The sequence below is a fragment of the Gavia stellata genome, chromosome 9 (genome assembly GCF_030936135.1).
Source record: "Gavia stellata isolate bGavSte3 chromosome 9, bGavSte3.hap2, whole genome shotgun sequence".
Taxonomy (NCBI): Eukaryota; Metazoa; Chordata; class Aves; order Gaviiformes; family Gaviidae; genus Gavia; species Gavia stellata.
Genome location: NC_082602.1, coordinates 1,608,111 through 1,625,749, shown reverse-complemented (window position 1 = coordinate 1,625,749; position 17,639 = coordinate 1,608,111). Strand labels below are relative to the sequence as shown.

The 17,639-nt window shown below is 42.1% G+C and overlaps 1 protein-coding gene across 1 annotated transcript in view; it reads left to right on the top strand.

Moving 5' to 3' along the window:
- The window catches only part of PCDH15 (protocadherin related 15), a 379,975-nt gene that overhangs the window by 337,182 nt on the left and 25,154 nt on the right, over nt 1-17,639 (top strand). Inside the window, exon 29 of the mRNA XM_059821547.1 lies at nt 10,659-10,835. Coding sequence (XP_059677530.1) covers nt 10,659-10,835 — 177 coding nt within the window. The remainder of the gene's footprint in view (nt 1-10,658; nt 10,836-17,639) is intronic.

Genomic DNA, 17,639 nt, shown 5'->3' with positions numbered 1-17,639 from the left:
GAAAAAATATCGGCGGATTTGCTTCTGGAGATTTAGGACATGTTCCCCTTTTCTCTCTCTGTTTTGAGCCGGGTTTAAGTTAGCTGTGACAGATTCGAACATCAGAAACACTAATTAAGTTGTTCAGGCAATAGTCTGTATTCACAGGAACTCCATTTCCTAGAGCTAAGAATAATAAAGGAGTCTTCTTGCTTAACACTTAAGATCTAGCTGTCCAAAAGTGTCAGGTGTTGGTGTTGGCTGGAGAGAGATGAAGACCGATATACCTTTTAATGCCAGTAATAAGAAAAGTTTGCTTCTGCTTTGCTAAGCCTTCAAGTTCACCGTAGCACGCTGCGCTGTACATTTTTTTCTTCACACAGTAATTTGTAGCCTTCCTGGGCTTCTGTTTTCTTCGGTGGAGAAGATGAACATGTGTTCTGTGCCTTGTGTTTGTACATGATGTAGCATAGATCTCATGCTAAATTGGACTTAGGCTGTGTTTGAGATCCTCCCAGGTTTGGACTGTCCTGGAGCCAAAGAGGCCACCAGCAAAATACAGATGGCTCTTGCAGAAGGTGGTATGAAAACAGGGTGGAATAAGCCTGGCTTGAACAAAGAGCATCAACAGCATGACACGTGTCGTGGGACTGAGCGTGTGAATGCTGAAACGGGTAGCACGGCAAGAGCAGATAGCGTCTCGCCCCTTCACCGTCCCTGCAAAAATCTCCTTTTGCAAATACTGGAGCGGCTTCTTTCCAGGTCCCAGCAGGTCTCAGCAGCGTTCAGTGCCTCAACAATAAATTGTGCCGTAACCATACCCTCACTCCTCTCCGCCGGGGCCCAGAGGAATAGCTGGCATATCCTGCCACAGTCTTGGAAAACGGCCCAGAGCCACATTCCTCAGTCTCCGTGCTCCAAAAAACTCCTTTCTGCCATGTTGGAGTCTTTGAAAACTTGTTTCATGCTGTTGTGGCCCTTGTGCATGGAAGTCTCTGACAGATGTGGAAATATTTCGCAGTGAATGCAGCTTTTGAGTGAGTACAAAAATAAAAAAAACGTGACCAGGTTTTGAGTTTGCAAAATTAGCTTGGGAAGTCTTTACCTTCACAAACACCGTGAGGCCAGCAAGTGAGTGTAGCGTAAGAATTTTACTTCTAAGGAGAAGCTTTTAAGGACAACCTTTGCCAGAAGAGATTGCATTAGCTTGTTTAAAAATTGTCGCATTCTTTACTGAAAATATTTGCAGAGAGCAAAAGTCTCAGAAAGAATCTTGTGTATGTGTACTTGTCTGTTTCACATAGAAATGTATTTATTTCATTGCTATCTTCACATTTCTTGGATTTTCCTCCTGAAGTTTAAAAGATTGCGCTCTCCCTGTTTTTATAAAGGCTTTAATAATTCATACGGGACATAAACCCAAAATAACAGGGATTTGTGATTTTTTTTCACACGCTATACGGAAGATATAACCACAGGCAAAGAGACACCAAATAATTTGGAGACCTCCTCAGGCTAAAGTACTTTTGCCCAAAGAGGTTTCTGAGCCATTTCAAATAATGCACTGATTTTTAAAATTAGAACACTTATTGTATAATTCATTAACAGATAAAAAGACCGTATCATTAACTGAATTAGTCACTACGGAGAGTATTCGGCTCTTTGTCCTCTCATTTTGGCACTGGGGTGATAGTAAATATTAATCTCTGAAAATATAACATTTAACCACCAGTTGCAATACTTGGTGATGGGGAATGTTAGGGAAATGGGTAGTTGGGCCATTTTTGAAATTATAGTGATTTTTCACAATAAAATAAACAGTGATTTAAACAACTTTGGAGAACAAGTTGTAACAGATTCTCCCCAGCTGCCTGTAACTTTCACCAGAGAGTGGATACAAGGTATTAAGAAAGAGATAATTCAGTTCTTCCACACTGGAAAGACTTACTCAGCATAGCCCTGAGATGCATGTTGGTTAATGGTCCAGACAAAGGAAGCATACCATAGAAGAAAAGATTTAAAACATCACTATCTATTTGGCTTAGGAGTTGGGGCTTTTTGAGGGATAGAACGGCTATGTGTTCAGCTGACGTATCTGATAGTGTCATGTTCCTTTGCAGTCATTCAGTAAGGACCTCGGTTTTCCACCAACCGCTTTAATTTCATCAACAAGTTTTTCGTATCCTCTGGACTGCACATCAATGTCAGATTTGCCATTTCTTTCACCCGCTTTAATTATGTCTGTTCAGATAGGTCCATTTATGCCTGCTACAGAAGATGATAGAGAAAATGGAGTGAGGCTTAGCGGAAAATTCGGTGTGTGTTCCTCTCCTTCAGAAAACTTGGTGAAGGCAGACGACACAGTGTTTTATCAAATATGGTGATGTTCATGAGTGCTTACTTGTTGGGCAAGGAACAGGATTTCAACTAGAAGAAAATAGCCAACTTCATGCTCGGAGCATTCAGTTCTTTGGTTTTCACGTGACTGCAACTTAAACCTCTAGCTAAAATCAGATACACCACATTACCAAGAGAGACCTGTGGTACTGTCATCCCATAGATAATAGAAATGTCTTGTGAATTAAATTCCTCTGTACACACTTCTATAGATGGCAAATAATTTTCTCTGAAATGGAGTAACGGAGTGGCTCAAAGTGAGTGCTTTGATGAAATACTCATAGATATTCCTCTTGAAAAGGCTGGTTTTGCCCTACAGCCTACAAACCCTACAAAACAGAGATTGTATTGCTTAGGGAACTCTTTTTTCCTGAACTAGACGTAGCCAAAACCATTGGGGCTATCGTTTTTGACGTTAATGTTAATGGTTTTTGCATTGTGTGAGCTGATCAGGTGGGTAAAGAAAACACATTCAGCTGCGCTTGGACTGCTCTGGAGTTGTTAAAGAACGGTATGAGGATTGTCTCCTATGAGGTTTCCCATGTTCTTCTTTGCTCCCTGCAGTGAAGAGTGAGCCTGGAAAGAACGGAGTTTCTTTTCTGTCCGTAGGAAGAAAATCTCCTAGTGGTGATGTAGGAATCTTTCATTGGAAAAGAGGATCTGATGGAATCACCTCATACTGCTAATAAATAAATCATGTAATAATAAATTATGTAAAAAGTATAAATATTTAAACACTGAAATCTTGACTTCCCACACTGAGAAGTTTCTGTAGTCTCCTGGATTTTCAGTGCAGTCTTGGTGGCGATGCCCTTTTTTTACATTTTGACTTCGTAACAGACGCATCACGGTGCCTGTATTAGCGCAAAGGTAGAGGTCCCAAAATGCTTGTACCAGTCCTACTTTTGGGGGCAAAATTACTGGAAATAGCACATGTGATAATTCCAGGGAACTTTCCTTCATGTATATTTTGGCCTATAAAGGCTGCAATCCTTTAATACTTTAATGCTTATAAAGGAATGGAATGGTTCCATAGTTAAAGAAAATTCACATTCAGACTTCTAATGCAATGTAGAAGTGACCAGGCAGTATTTTACCCCAAAATCCAAATGTAGAATCAAGTGCTGATCGTCGGACTTACACTGAGTGAGTGTCTCGGAACACGAATGTTCAGCCTGCTAACGTAGTCGTTTGCTTATATAAAGTTGACTGCCATCATGTCTCAAAGGAGCGTCTGCTCTGCTTTGCTGCATAGAAACTGTGGTCCTTTTAAATGTCACATCATATACTACAGCAATATATATTGCTGTAAATCATATATTGTAATATACATCACGTGTACCTTGTGCATCATATATAATTCTATGTATAATCATAGGATATGAGGTAATATGTTTTATATATAGGAGCTGCAATGCACAGTCCTCTCTCTTTAGGGAAATGTTTCAGAATGTGGATGATTTCCCTTCAGTTGTGTTTTGCTGTTGACAATATAGCGCATGGTGTTTTCTAATCTCAGTTGCAGAAGGCAGTCGGTGGCATTTAAAGGGACAGCTGACCTGAGTGCTTTACCTGGCACTTGTGTATATCGTTGTGTTTTCTTTCTTCATTCCTGCTTTCTTTTTTGTTAGCGTGTCGGTAACTGGGCAGATGAGTGAATGCCTCTGAAATGTAGCGTATTTATCAAGATGTGGCTGCGTATAATGAAATCGGATGTTACGAGGCGTCACTGGGATTCCAGCATTCTTGGTACCTTTAGGAAAGCCAGACACAGCTACCCCTTGGATGGGCCGCCTTAGAGGTGCTTGTTTGGAAACGCAGTGTCTCTGAAAGCACTCTTGACTGTATTAAAATACTCGACCTTAGTGCACCAGCATTTTTTCTTCTCCTCAGTCCATGAATTGGTAGAAAATGAGCGTGTCTCTCCTGCTGGATCTAGTTGCAGTATATAAATCACTCAGACTCGTTAGTTTTCCCATAGGAGAAGTACCATTCCGTGGCTTGCTTTATGATTCTTGCCACGCAGTCGCTGAATTAAGCCTAATTACAGCTGACTGGACTTCTTGCATATTGGGGTGGTGGCAGTGAACTTGCCATTAAGCACCCTTCACAGCTAGCACTTACTTTCCTCCCCAGTATTAACTGTTCGTTAGTCACAGGTACTGCCATAGCTGCCTTGTTCTTTGCCTCAGCGCTCTCTGACGCTGTTAGATGGGTTCATTTTGCTCCTGGCCCTTCGGTCCACCTCCCCTCTGCTTTTTTCCTTTTATCTTCTTTGCACTGTATTGTTTCATTCTAAATTAAAGTGCAAAATTAGTAAATAAATAAATAATGGCATTAGAGGGACATTTGCCACCAACTGGCTGCATCGTATTTCATATCCACCCTACGTTTGGCTTTGCCTGGAGAACGCGTGTCCTGTACTTCTCGCTTTGTACGGTGTTTGCCAGAGCCCATTGCATTTCTTAGCTGACCTTAGCCTCCCTCTGCTATAATCGGGATGATTAATAACATTAGGCTGCCTTTATTAAGTTAGGTAATAGAGACCAAAGCTTATTCAACTCCAGCTTTCCACTCGCTACTTCCACTGCCAGCCGGGAAGCACTGGTTCAGCGATCTCCTCCTTCCCCCCTCCCCTCAATAATACTGCATGCTCTTCTGTTAATGTATTTCTCCGAAGCGCTATAATGCAGCGCGTGGCTTCTCAGATAAAGCTGTAAACTTCTGCTTTATTGTGAAATTGCTTACTATTGCAGTAAAACCCCTTTTGTGCTGAGATCTGAAGATACGTCTTCTGGGTCAAAGTCGAGATGTCTCTGTGTATTACTCTTCGGATGAGTGTAGTGTAATGTTCCTTCTGCGACTGGGAAAAATGATAGTGAAATAAAAAGTTGGAGTGCGTGTAGGTTTTTTGGAGGACAGGATTATACATGCTAAGCACAAAAAGAAGAAAAGAAACTGTAGCAATATGTAAGAAAGCAAATTTGCTTTATGGTGTGCAATCCAATATGCTTTTATAGGATTAGGGTAAGTAGGTATAAACACATTGTCTCTGGGTTGTTTTCTAAATAATTTAGATGTTATTATATGCAGAGTAAATTGGCTCAGTGGTGCTCCTTCCTGCCAGACACATGCCTTGTGTGTGATATAAAAGTAGAAATAATCTTTGTCAAAAGGCTATTTTATGAAGAAGGAATGGTCTTAGGCTTGAAATAAACCCCAGTTCTGGCTTTTTTATTCTACACTGCAGCACAAAGCAGGCTGACTTAGCTGACTGGTAAGGGTTTCTTGAGTTGTGTAAGCAGCTCTAAAGCAGCTCGGCGCCTCTCCGGAGGCCCCAGAACTGCTATAACCTTCCCTGTGCTCTGTGTGTGTTGTAATAAGGCATCTGGGAGCTGGGGCCCAAGTGTATCACCCCCCCAAAGCCATCGCTAACTGCACAGGAGAGGCTGGAATGGGTTCTCCTCTATTTGTGAAAGTACAGTTGAAAATCCAGCAGTTTAGTTGTCTATTATTAACCTTGCAAAAACTCAAGACAGCCGGAATTTGGCTGAAGTTGAGAGAAATTGAGAGAGTGTACTCGGGTTAAATGAAACACTTGAAAAGTCTGTATCGACGTGTGCTGGCAGAGCTGAATGCTCTCATCTCTGCATTGTCGCCAAATTTGCTTACGTATTCAAATACCTAGAAAATGAAATTATCGCTAAGTTATTTTGTGGAGCTAGAATTTTCAGTGGAGGAGCCAAAAGTTATGCAGTATATCTGGTCTTCAACACTTGTAGCTCCAAGTCTGTAGTACCAGTTATTTCACAGTCCTGAAAGAAAGAACGGATTTTTTTTTTCATTTCTTAAAATATTTTTATGTGCTCCAGAAACACAGCAGGCTATCAAATTACTAGAGAACTAAAACATTTTTTTCCCATAGAATTTTCTGCTAAGAAAATTGTGCAGTAATTAAATTCAGGTACTGGTGAGGATCTGAACTGTTCTGCAGCATACAGCTTAGCAATTCGGCTCGAGGGTATAAAACCGCTAGGAATTTGCAGTGGTCTTTTGGGCCGTGTCATGCATCTTCTCTGCCAGGGACAATGGCGGGTCATTAAACCTTGTTGCTGACTTACCAGGTCTTACACGATGACCGTTAGTCTAGTTGAGTTGCCATTGCTGCTGGGCTCTCGTGCGGCTGATTACGTATCTCATATTTTGAGGTGAATTAACTGACTTGTAAGAACTTTCACATTCGTTTCCAAAGAAGCTTCCAAGTAGTCCTTTACATCTTTCCCAGTAGCAGGATCACTGCCGTGCTGGGGCACGCGTCTGGCGTGCCGCATCCTTGCAGCTGAGGGGAGAAAACGGCACGTTGCTGTGATGCCAGGGTGCACCCTTTAAGGCAATCCTGTGCTCAGCAGGTCTTCTCTGCCTCTGACGGGGTGCAGCAACCTCAGCCCTGCCGTGCGGCATGGTGCCTGAGGCGCGCACATCAGCTCACGGACGTAGCGCTGAGCGTGGCCCGGGAATGTGGTGCCTTACCCCAGATTTTGGGGTTTGATTTCAGAAATGTTCTGGGAAGCAGAATGCCACCAGCCAAGGGACAGCTCAACAAACCAACGTACCTGTATTTTTTTGCCTTTCCATTTCTTTTGCATCTAAAGATGAAAAAAAGTAATGTCTGAGTTTCCAAGATATTTAGGGCCACATTATGTCCTCAGTGACAGTGAAAATCCTCTTGTCCTTCATTTCATTTCACTGGTGTCACTGATGGGAATTCGGAAGGCGACGGTAATGAAGATGCACTGGGAGGCATTGCTGTTCATTACATTACGTCTGCAGAGCTAAATGGAGTTAGAGCAGTAGGAAAGTCTCATCGCCTGTTAAGTTGCTGGTTCTACCGCTCACTACGCCACTGTTGGGAGGATGGTAATTACCCTTGTTGCATTAACAAGTGACAGACTAATTTTAAGCTAACTTTTGCTGATAAATACAGTAGAACTGTAGATGCTGTTGTTACTTAAAGTATGCGTTTTAAAAATTGCTTCTTATGAGTAGTACTACAAGCAGGCGGCCGCTTTCAGCAGAGTTTTAAAACACTGCAGTGTTTTCGGCATCACAAGTTCATCTGAATGACTTTAAAAATAACTCTATGGGGAAGGAACTGCCCTACTTTTCAGTGCATTCTTTAATTGCTCCTTTTCAGTCTTCAGTGCCTTTTTATTATATATTTAAAACTAAACGTGCAATTTGTGTGTTTCACATGAAATATTACTGTCATTCCACTATACTTTGTGGTGTTTCTTGCAACGTCAGTTAAAGCCAACGGCTGCAATGTACCTATTTCTCATAGTCAGAAAGTAGTATGCTATTTGTTCTTCAATTTTAATCGCGTTTTCGACAAAGCTGTTCTCGAAGGCAATGAATTGCAGCAGAAGCCACGGCAGGAATTTCTGAGGGAAGGGAATGTTGTTACCAATTCTGCTAAAAGTGACCCTAATTTATAACCTTCCAACCTTACAGGGCGTTTCTCTCGGGTGAAATAATAGTTCTGTGCAAGGAAACAAAAGCATTGCCCCCTGCAGCAACAGAAGATGATCCTATACTAATTAGGGAGGTAAATCTTTTACGTACTTGGTCTATCCGAATCCTTGTGCAAAACGCCATTCGAAAGACAGTTCTGGTTTCTTTTAGTCATTTACATTCACATAATGTTTGGAGGATTTTTTTACAGTAATTTGCATATCCCAGATTTGTTCTGTCAAGTTTTACCTGGGAGAATGATTGTTACTGAGGTGTCTGTGACAGGTTATCACCCGAGCTGCCAGTTAAGTCCGTGCCAGAAGCAGAGATGAGTAGAGTTTACCATATCTGCAAACAACAGGAGTGCTTGTTTAAAGGACACCAGTCAACTAGCAATGTGTCAAACAACCCATGTTTTTATTTTCCCTACAAAAATGGCTCTGCGCTAAGAGTGTATATTCACCGCTAAGCTAGGACCTGGGTCTGACAGACTTGGATTTTTCAAAACCTTACAGAAAATATTCTGTTTTAAGGGTACGCTAAACTTTCCCACAAAGAGCAGAGAAACTGGATGGATAAATGCAAATCGGTGGTCTTGAAAAATTATGAGATGGTGATATGGCTTTGAGAGCGTTATTTTACTGTGGAAATCTTGTGTCAGAAAAAAACCAACAGCAAAATGTAACCTCAGCAACTGCAAAAGTTTTTGTTTAAAACAAGTGACTTCTTAAAGTAATTGACGTCCTTTTTTGTGAGATTTATCTTCCTCCACGCCCTAGTGCGTCGTTGGTATATCAGGCAGCATGTTCCCTTTCGTTCCCCTACTTTTGCCTCCTAACTCAGCTATTGCTTTTTGATTTGATGTTCTGATCACATAAATTAGCCCAGGAAATCTTGTGTTTTCCCCTAACTCATAGTTCTGGCAGAGTGTTTAGACTTCCAGCGTCTCTTGTTGATTTCTCCATACTTTGCCCTTGTATCCAGTATTGATGATATTTGCTTTTATGCCTTTGTTTTTAAAACTCCCTGTGGGCTTTAACTGAACCCTGCTCAGTCCCAGTTTGGAAACCTCATCGTGCCGCTAGCAAGTCTGTGTGCAAAGACGCTCTTCCTGTTTTCTCTGAGATCTCTTCCGTCCTTGCCCAACAGCCGTGGTTAAAGCTCTTCTGACGGCACTGTCTAAGCGGCTTTCTGTTTTCCTTCTGGCTCCACCCATTCTTGCCGGAGTTGGGGTCCCCACCGTCTTGGCTGCCAGCCCCAGCTACGGGTCTTGATGGGAGTACCAGTTCTCCCTGTTGCATACGGAATTTGAAGGTCATCCAGCTGAGCTGTAACACTTCTGAACCTTCTTTTTTCATTGGATGCACAGTGCAGCAGATACAGAGAAGCAGTCTGCTACAGGAGCTCAGCAAATTTCATGGGCCTCACTAGAGCAGCGGACCAGACAAGGAGGAAGGAAAAGAATATCTTTTTTTTTAAACTTTATTAAGGTATTGTCCTTTGTAAAGCAGCTTGTTAGAGCAGTAGTGAGTTATGCTTATAACTTTCCGTAAACTCTCCATATTTGAGGTACAAGTGTGCTTGCTATCTGTGCAGAAACTTTGCAGGGGCTCAGTGAGGTCCTTTCCCTGTCCGTTTGGTGCTTCAGCAGGCACACTGAAGGCATTTCCCCCAGCATAGGCATGAGTATTGCTTGTTTGTTTATTTGGAGGGACATTCTGCAAATAGCCATTCTCCCTTTGCCTTTTTGAATATTTTAGGAATGATATCACGTGTTAGGACTTCTCCCATAAACAGTTCTGCGTGGAAAACTGTAGAAAAATAAGAGATTTTCAATTTAGAACAAAGGCTTCCAAAGGCACGTACTAAGATGTCTGTGGACGTTCAGTTGTCAAAAAAAAAAAAAAAGACAGACTATTCAGTAATAAAGAAAATTGGTCACATAACAATAATTAATAAAATGACTAGTAAATGTCATCTTCTTTAATAAATTTTAATTCCCCAGAATTGCATTATCTCCTGCATTGCCACATCGCGATCCATCTACATATCCACAGGGTGTGCCATTCTGTGCTCTGGCAGCTTGTAACAAATCCTTCTCTTTGGAAAAACTTGGTTTATTGTTGTTATGCCCTTGTTATCTCAGGCATAGCTGCCGCTGAATTCTATCAACCTATCTTTCTTCTGCTTGTAGAACTTTTGCAGTTTGTTTTACTTTTTTCCAGTGGTAAACATGTCAGCTCAATATTCCAACTTTCTTATGGCTGTAAAACTCGCTCGTGCCTTGTAGAGTCGCAGGTATTCTGGCACCTGATATGTTGTGCTATATTGGAGGGCCAGATGAAATATCCCACCAAAAATGGTTGAAGTAGTTGTTTCTGTGGGTTAAAATTTATTGTATGCACCCTGTGTAAGGCTGGAATTGAAGAGTTCTGAAATCATATAGCTTAATAAAAGGATGACAGGGGTTTTTTTTGTGAAATATAGATGGTGTTTCCCGTGAGCCATTTAAAACTCAACTGATGTCATAAATACAAAGAGCTAGACTTAAGGACACTATTTCAGGTGACCTCTCGTAACACTGCTAAGCTTTTCCCAAGAGTTCAGCATTTGCGAGGTTATATTGGAGCAGACGTTTCTTAAAAGTGCTCTGAAGGTTACCATCCTTCTAAGCCTGTGGGTTTTGTCTATTAGTATCTCATTTGGGCTGTTGTCAATCTTGATCAGCACAAATAAATCACTGCAGCTTTCTGGCTCCATCTCATCTTTAGGATTTTGGAACGCTACGTCCAAGATCAGATTCCTGGTGCGACGGTCGTGGTGGAATCCATCGGCGCGCGGAGGTTTGGGGATGGGTACTCTGAAGAGGATTACACCAAGTCTGACCTCATGGTCTACGCAATCGACCCGCAAACAAATAGAGCTATTATGAGGAACGAACTTTTTAAGTAAGTACATTATTTGCTGCTCTTCCTGTATTTCTGTGGACTGTTTTGAAGCCTGCTGGTCTGTCTCTGTTAGCAAGTGGTTCAACGCAACAGGAACAGAAAAATCTATTGAAGCGGTTGGTGCATGCCCCTACACCTACGCTATGTGCAGCTTGGGAGTTTACAGCTTTACTAGATTCATTCGATTCCCTCGAGCTGAACGGCCCCAGTACGTGCAATTTAGACACTGTCGCCACGAGAGCTTGTGATACACTTGGTCCACCCTGTGGAGGAGCTTGCGGTTTAAATTCCTCTGAAGGAATTTACTTTCTGTGTACCAAAACTTCTTTGTGATCTCCAAGCAAGGGCGTTGGTGCTCCAGTCATTGACCTTCAGGCTTCCTGCAGTTTCCGTTTGGAGCGTATCTCTTTCTCTTTTCTTTTTTGTGGAAACTAAAGGAGAAGAAAGGGAAGGAGAAGGAAGAGAGGTGGTGCGCACCTAGTCTGAAGAGCAGACGTCAGGGCACGACCCAGGCGTACGTCTATGTGCGGGCAATCAGTAGTGCTCACAGGTGCCCGGTGGGTTGAGCAGAGAGATCTGCATGGGCCCATCCCGCTAGCTGCTAGAGGAGATGGTGAACAGCTGTAGACAGGCCACTTATATTCATAATTCGACGTTGTTTTGCCTTTCGGTCGACTTCCAAATTAGCAGTTAAATTCCAGTGTCACATAAAACATAAGAGGTGGCTTTTTATTGACTGGTTATACTCAGGGCATGTTGCCAGTGAATGGGCCAGCGCTGGTCACTGCAGCAGAGTGGTTTGATAGGGTGCCGCCCTGCCTGGGGTTTTGTACCTTAGCAGAGCTCCGGTGGGATATCACTCCGGAACGCTACTGCTTTGGGGGCCAGCGGTAACTCCGCTCTCTGCCTGTGTGAGAACAGAAGCCAGAGATTACGTGGGTGAGGAAATGAAATTAAGGTAATCTCTTTACATGGTTTTCCTGAGTCCTCGCTAGCGGCAAGTACGTTCTAAGACAAAATTAGGATCTCAACCCATTCAGCTGCCCGTGTATCAATATGGCTGTAGAATCATTTTGTTAGAAACTGTATTTTTGTGTTTCAGCATTCTGCGTATGATTCAAAACAATGAAAATGCAAATCAGCCTCTTCTTCTAAAGCAGCCGCTATCTTTTGGGGTTTTTTGCATGTGTTTCACCTTTGTGTTTGCTTTTTATCTCGGTGAAAACTAGACCAGACTGGTCAATGATGGTATAAAGCAGCATGTCAGTCAGCAGCCTAAAAAGCAAATGGCTGTGAGCCATCTCGGTGGACTGTGATTGAAAAAGAGCTTGTTCTCCCGAGCTCTTAATTTACTACAGATGAATTACAGCGTACTAAAGCTCTGCATATAGTCAGAGTTTATAGGTTGGAAAAGATCACTGTGATCAGTCTGACCAAGTAGAATAAAGACCATAGGAACTCCCAAAATTAATTCTGCTTCAGCATTGTCTTTCAGCAAAGCAACTGCTCAAGAAAATCCAGTCAACTACAACCTTTGTGTTGTTACTGCAGGGTAATTATTTTTACTGTCAAAAATTAGGCCTTTTTTTCTTTTTTTTTAATTTGTCTAGATTCAGTCATAGAGTTGTATTATAACTTTGGGTGCTAGATTGAAGCATCCAGTTGGTACTTCCAATTTCTGGTTCCCACCAAGGCCTAGGCTTATGATCACATCACCTTCTTAAATTTTTTTCTTAAGAAGTTCCTTGACTTCTGCACTCTGGGCGAGGTTTTAATTCTTTTAATCATTTACAGTTTTCTGTACTCTCTCCAGTCTTCCAGCATCCCTTTCTGAACTAGGAGTATAAAAATCAGATGCAGTTTAGCAGTGGTAGCTTTCAGAGCGGTGGCAAATAAAGAGGCAATACAGCCTCCTTCCTTCTGCTGGCCATTTTTGGTTTGTAGGTATCTCCGTGGTCTTTGTAGGTCTTGGTGATGAACTGGGAGCTTGTGTTCTCTTGTCTGCTGCCAGAGCTTCTGATCGTTCCCAGAACGGATTCTCTGTGATTTTGTTCCTCATTTTATTCAAAAGTGGAAGTGAAAATTAAGGAAACCTGGCAGGAAGTCAGCAGAAATGCCTGACAGATATCCATTTTCCTTTCTCTCTAAGGAAAAGTGCCAGTAAATCTGCTTGCAGTGCTCCTCCGACTGACTCTTGTACTCCAACCCACTGCCAAAACTAGTCTCATTAAAATGTATCTCGCTGCTTTACACCCAGACTATCTGCTGATCCCTCTTTATCATTACTTTCCCACTTTTGCAGTTTGTAAATTCATTGAGGTCTGTGTTTTCTTCTAGTCATAGCCAGTTTAGAGTATGACCAAAGTGGGATCCCATTAGAAATGCTGAAGGTCAAAAGAACATTATTTGGTGCTGTCCAGGATCAGAAAATTTATATGACCTTGATGACAAGTGAAAATCCTGACACCCTTTTACTCCTCACTTTGGGAAGCTCTCTGCAAATCTACTATTATTAGTATATGAAAGTGAGCTAGTATCTGTGCGTGGAGGCGGTTTGCTCTTTCAACTCCATGAAAAGAATCTTTTTCCGATGCCGACTCTCGTCATGGTCAGAAAACGTGTCCCTCTTCATTTTGGTGCCCTTTGAAAATATAGGAATGTCTTTTTAGGGATGTTTGTGTTTCCAGTGAAATATACAGAATAGAATAGCGTTAAGATAGGTTACAAAGCAGTTTTTCAAATGGGAGGGGAAGGTTATTCATTTGCCTGGTCTGAAAATCTATGGGGTATCAGCTTAGAAGCAACCTCATTAAAATGCTCCATGTGCCTACATACTCAGGGTTTTTTTGTTTTGTTTTTTTTTTTTCTTTTTTCCCCTCTTTTCTCTCTTCAAAAGCTTTTACATATTTAAATCGGCAAAATCCCGGGGAATGCTTTCCTGGCTTTAGGGTAGAGGTGAGTGTCAGCTTGCTAAAGTAAGGAGAAAAATGAAGTGAGAGTTTTGTAGCTTGACATCTGAAGTTAACAAGTTTTCGCTAGCAAATGAGTGAACCTCAAGAGATTTGGCTCAGCTCAGGTGCTTACCCAAATCTAAAAAGAAATTCCTTCTGTGACCATCTTTCTTGGAGTTTTGATCTTTAGCGGGATGGCTCAATGTTCTTGCTCCCCCAGTCACAGGACGCAGTAGCAATGGTTGTTCCCTCACTGGGAAGAGATTGCCAAGACTTAGAACCATCCTTCTGCCAGCCAGGAATCTGCTCCGGATCCTAGCAGAAAAGAGATCAATAGGACAAAGGGTCATTTAATAAACTGGATATGATGGGAGAAAGGTTAGAAAGTCAGAAAGAGATGGAGCCCCCTGTTTTAAAAACTTAATTAGCAATAAGGAATATAAATTTAGCCAAGGTATTTTCCAAGTGTTCAGAAATTTTGTGATGTATACAGAAGTGAGAACTGTTACCAACAGCACAGATTTAGCACATGAATTCTGCCAGTTGTGATTTTAACACAACTTATAAAATTATTGTGTATTGGAAGATACCTGTGGCTTCTCTTAAATGGGCTTTTTGGGAACACCCTGCCGTGTTTCTGCTTATAAAACATTGTGGAGGCCCTGACTTTAACAGAGTTTATGTTAAACCTGTCACTGTTTGAAAACAATGATCTGCGAAGGTGTTTTAAGGAATGTGGGAGTAAGTTGCGGATAGAGTGGAGAGGAGCGACCTGTTCCCCTTTGCAGGTGGAGTGCTGCTGGGATACAGACAAATATCACTGGTGACTCTTCCTGGTGGGGGCTGGCAGCCGGGCACAAATCAGAGCAGCGTTGGGGTCCCAAAGGTGCTTGGCTTTACACCGGAGCTGGGAGGAAAGGGTAGTCGAGACAGCTAATGCCCATCGGCAGCTGAGCAAAGTCACACTCATAACCAGCGACAGAGCTGCATTTCTGCAAGAAGTAAACCCCGCTAAACCGAAGCTAATGTTTGAGGCTCCCACAATCACCTCTGGGACATGTCACTCCCAAACATCAAGCCATGTCCAGCAGTCGTTTATGAAAAGAAGAGATACAAGAAGATGCAGTGCCCTCTGGTTGTGCTGGATTAATGCTGATGTGCACAACAACAGCGCATGCGCAGACTGTGCCATGCTCGCTACCGAGCTATTTTGAATGGGCTGCTTCACGTCCAGAAGTCCCAAACGAGTAGCCCAATCCCACATACCTGCATTCAAGCAAAATGTTTGGCTGGAAAACAAAGACATGATTTAGAAGTCGCAGACGTAGCAGCCGCGCTGTGTTTGTCACTGCCAGCTGGGGAAAACCCATGTGTCGCTCGGGACATGCTGATTTTTCCCTATCCTGTACTTTGTAAGACTGATAAGCAACGAGAGAGTCGTACTTTTCCTTGAGACTGGTATGACTGATTACCTGACATTTTTATTAATCACGAATCTGTCTGGTTACACCAAAAAATGGGTCAGAATAGTAGCTGTGCTTTGTTATTTCCTCCCTCTACCACAAACTCCTAAAAGACTTTGAGGCAACTTAGATAATTTTACAGACTGAAATGATCAGCCTCCTTTTTTATCTTTTCTGTGAAAGAGGGTTTGATTTATTGGAGCGTAAAAAACAGTTGAATCCAGAAAATTTCTCCTGCGTATATTAAGTGGAAAATGTCCACCATTAAAAATAAAATGCTTACCCTGAATGTTTTGCACAATGTGTCGTGTTTCGTCATGGAGTAAATGTGCACGGTAGAGTTACAAACCTGTTAAAACAGGGTTTGTCAAGAAAATGCTAACAGAATTTCAACTGAGAGGTTGTTAAGATCATCCAGAGATTTAACGCTGTCCTACTTGAATGCTTTTGCCAACTCAAAGGACGTGTAACATGCACCAGTGACATCTAGCGTACAGCAAAAGAATTAGAGCTCCGTTTATACTCGCTTTATGTCTCTTGAACCATCATTGCAGGTCTTTACGCTGTGAAAAGGGATTTTTGCTCAAATACCAAGAAAATGTTTTGCGGAAGAGAGCAAGGAATTAGTTGTGAATATCAGCAGCGCAGACTAATGCAAAGGGAAATTATTCTTCAAAACGCCTTGGGTTGCTTTTTGTGAGAGTGTGGGTCTGTGAGTGAGCAGCCACTGCTGCTCTTTGAAGTTGGTATCGTGAAACCAGCACCATTTCGTCATTGGGGATGAGTTGTTCTGCATGTTATGAGATCCAGCTAATACGTTATACGCACAGATAAGAGTGCATTCTCCCCAAAGTTCAAGAAAAACCAGGGACAAACAATGCTATGAGGGTTTATCAGTAAATTAATCTGAGAGGAAATCAATTGTAAGAAATCATCACCCTGTAAGAAATGGTCTTTTAGGAGTGTGATTTCTGCCTCATGATCAGACTAAGGAAAGAACAGCTGTTTCAGACTTTCTGTAGACATTCAGAGTTTACATGCAGAAATCTTTTCACAATATTTTTTTAGCTGTTTTGGGGGGGAGGGTTTATCCCAGCGTTTTTCACTTGACTTTCTTTCTCCAGGAGGACCACGATACGTGTAAGGGGCTGAGGTTCTGCTGTAGCTAAGAGCCAGCAGGATCCTCCTCCATCCTAATGCGTGCCTCCTACTTCGATCTTTCTAGCTGGAGCCTACTACTTGGCAGCTTGTGAGACAGTCAATCCTCACTTCAAATGCGATCCAAGAATTTTGATTTTCCTTTGGAAGTTAAAGCCTTGGCCAATACATTTTTTCAAATAAAGCCCTGGCCAAAATTTTTTAAAGTAAATGTCTTTAACAAACATACTGTTGTCTATCAACAAATCATCCAATGGAAAATTTCCATCGTAAGGGAAATGAGGTCCTTTGGCTACCTGTCTTTAAACTGCCAATTATCAGATCAGATACTGATCTTCTTCTACTGCATTTGCTTTTTCAGCAACTGTTCCCGTCCATTCCTTGTTAACTATGTTGTTCCAAGTTCCTCTCGTAGGTGATGCACAAATGGAGGATGGACGTTATTAAAGGTTGTAAGCGATGACAGCGGCGCGTGGTTCCTGGTTAGCTAATACCCTAGTTTTGCCTAGGACCTAACTCTGTCCTAACACTGTGCCTCCTAGGCCTACATGAAGCCAGCGTTTTTCTGATGGCTGTATAGATGGCCTATTGTTCCTGTAGTTAACAATGTTAGTCGAGGTTGTTCTGGTATCTGGCAGTGTTTGGAGGACCCCCAAAGTTTAAATTACAGTTTATTATAAGCATTTAGTGCTTTTCCTTTTAGAAGAGGTGTGAAACTCTAGAAAAAATGGCCTTTACCTTCTCAAAAAATGAAAAAGAGTAGGCAGTTTACAGTAATCTCTGTCTGTCATTTTTTCTGACCTCCAATTTGACTTTAAGGAGATGAGTACAGATGATGTAGCATTTTCTAAAATGTTATTGTTTTCCTCGTTACAATTCCCCTGCATCTCTCAGGAACGTTGCTACCGATTCCACCCAAAAATTGCCATGATGGAGAGGATGCTGTCAGATAGCCTGACGCCAGCGAATTAACTCCCTCAGCACTGTGCCAAACGTTGAGAGGGCACATCCTTCAGCTGCTCTGATGTTCACTCCCACTAGAGATGAGTTCATCCGATCATTGTCCCTCTGTGTTTTCCGCTTGCCATCAGTCATGCTATAAGAGGAATGTCTTACTCAAATAATTCAATACGGAGTACCAGCACTGCAATCTAAGAAAATAGCAGAGACATGGAGGCTAACTAGACAGAGCAGATGCGAGAACGAGGTTCAGAATTGATGCAGCTGGCGGG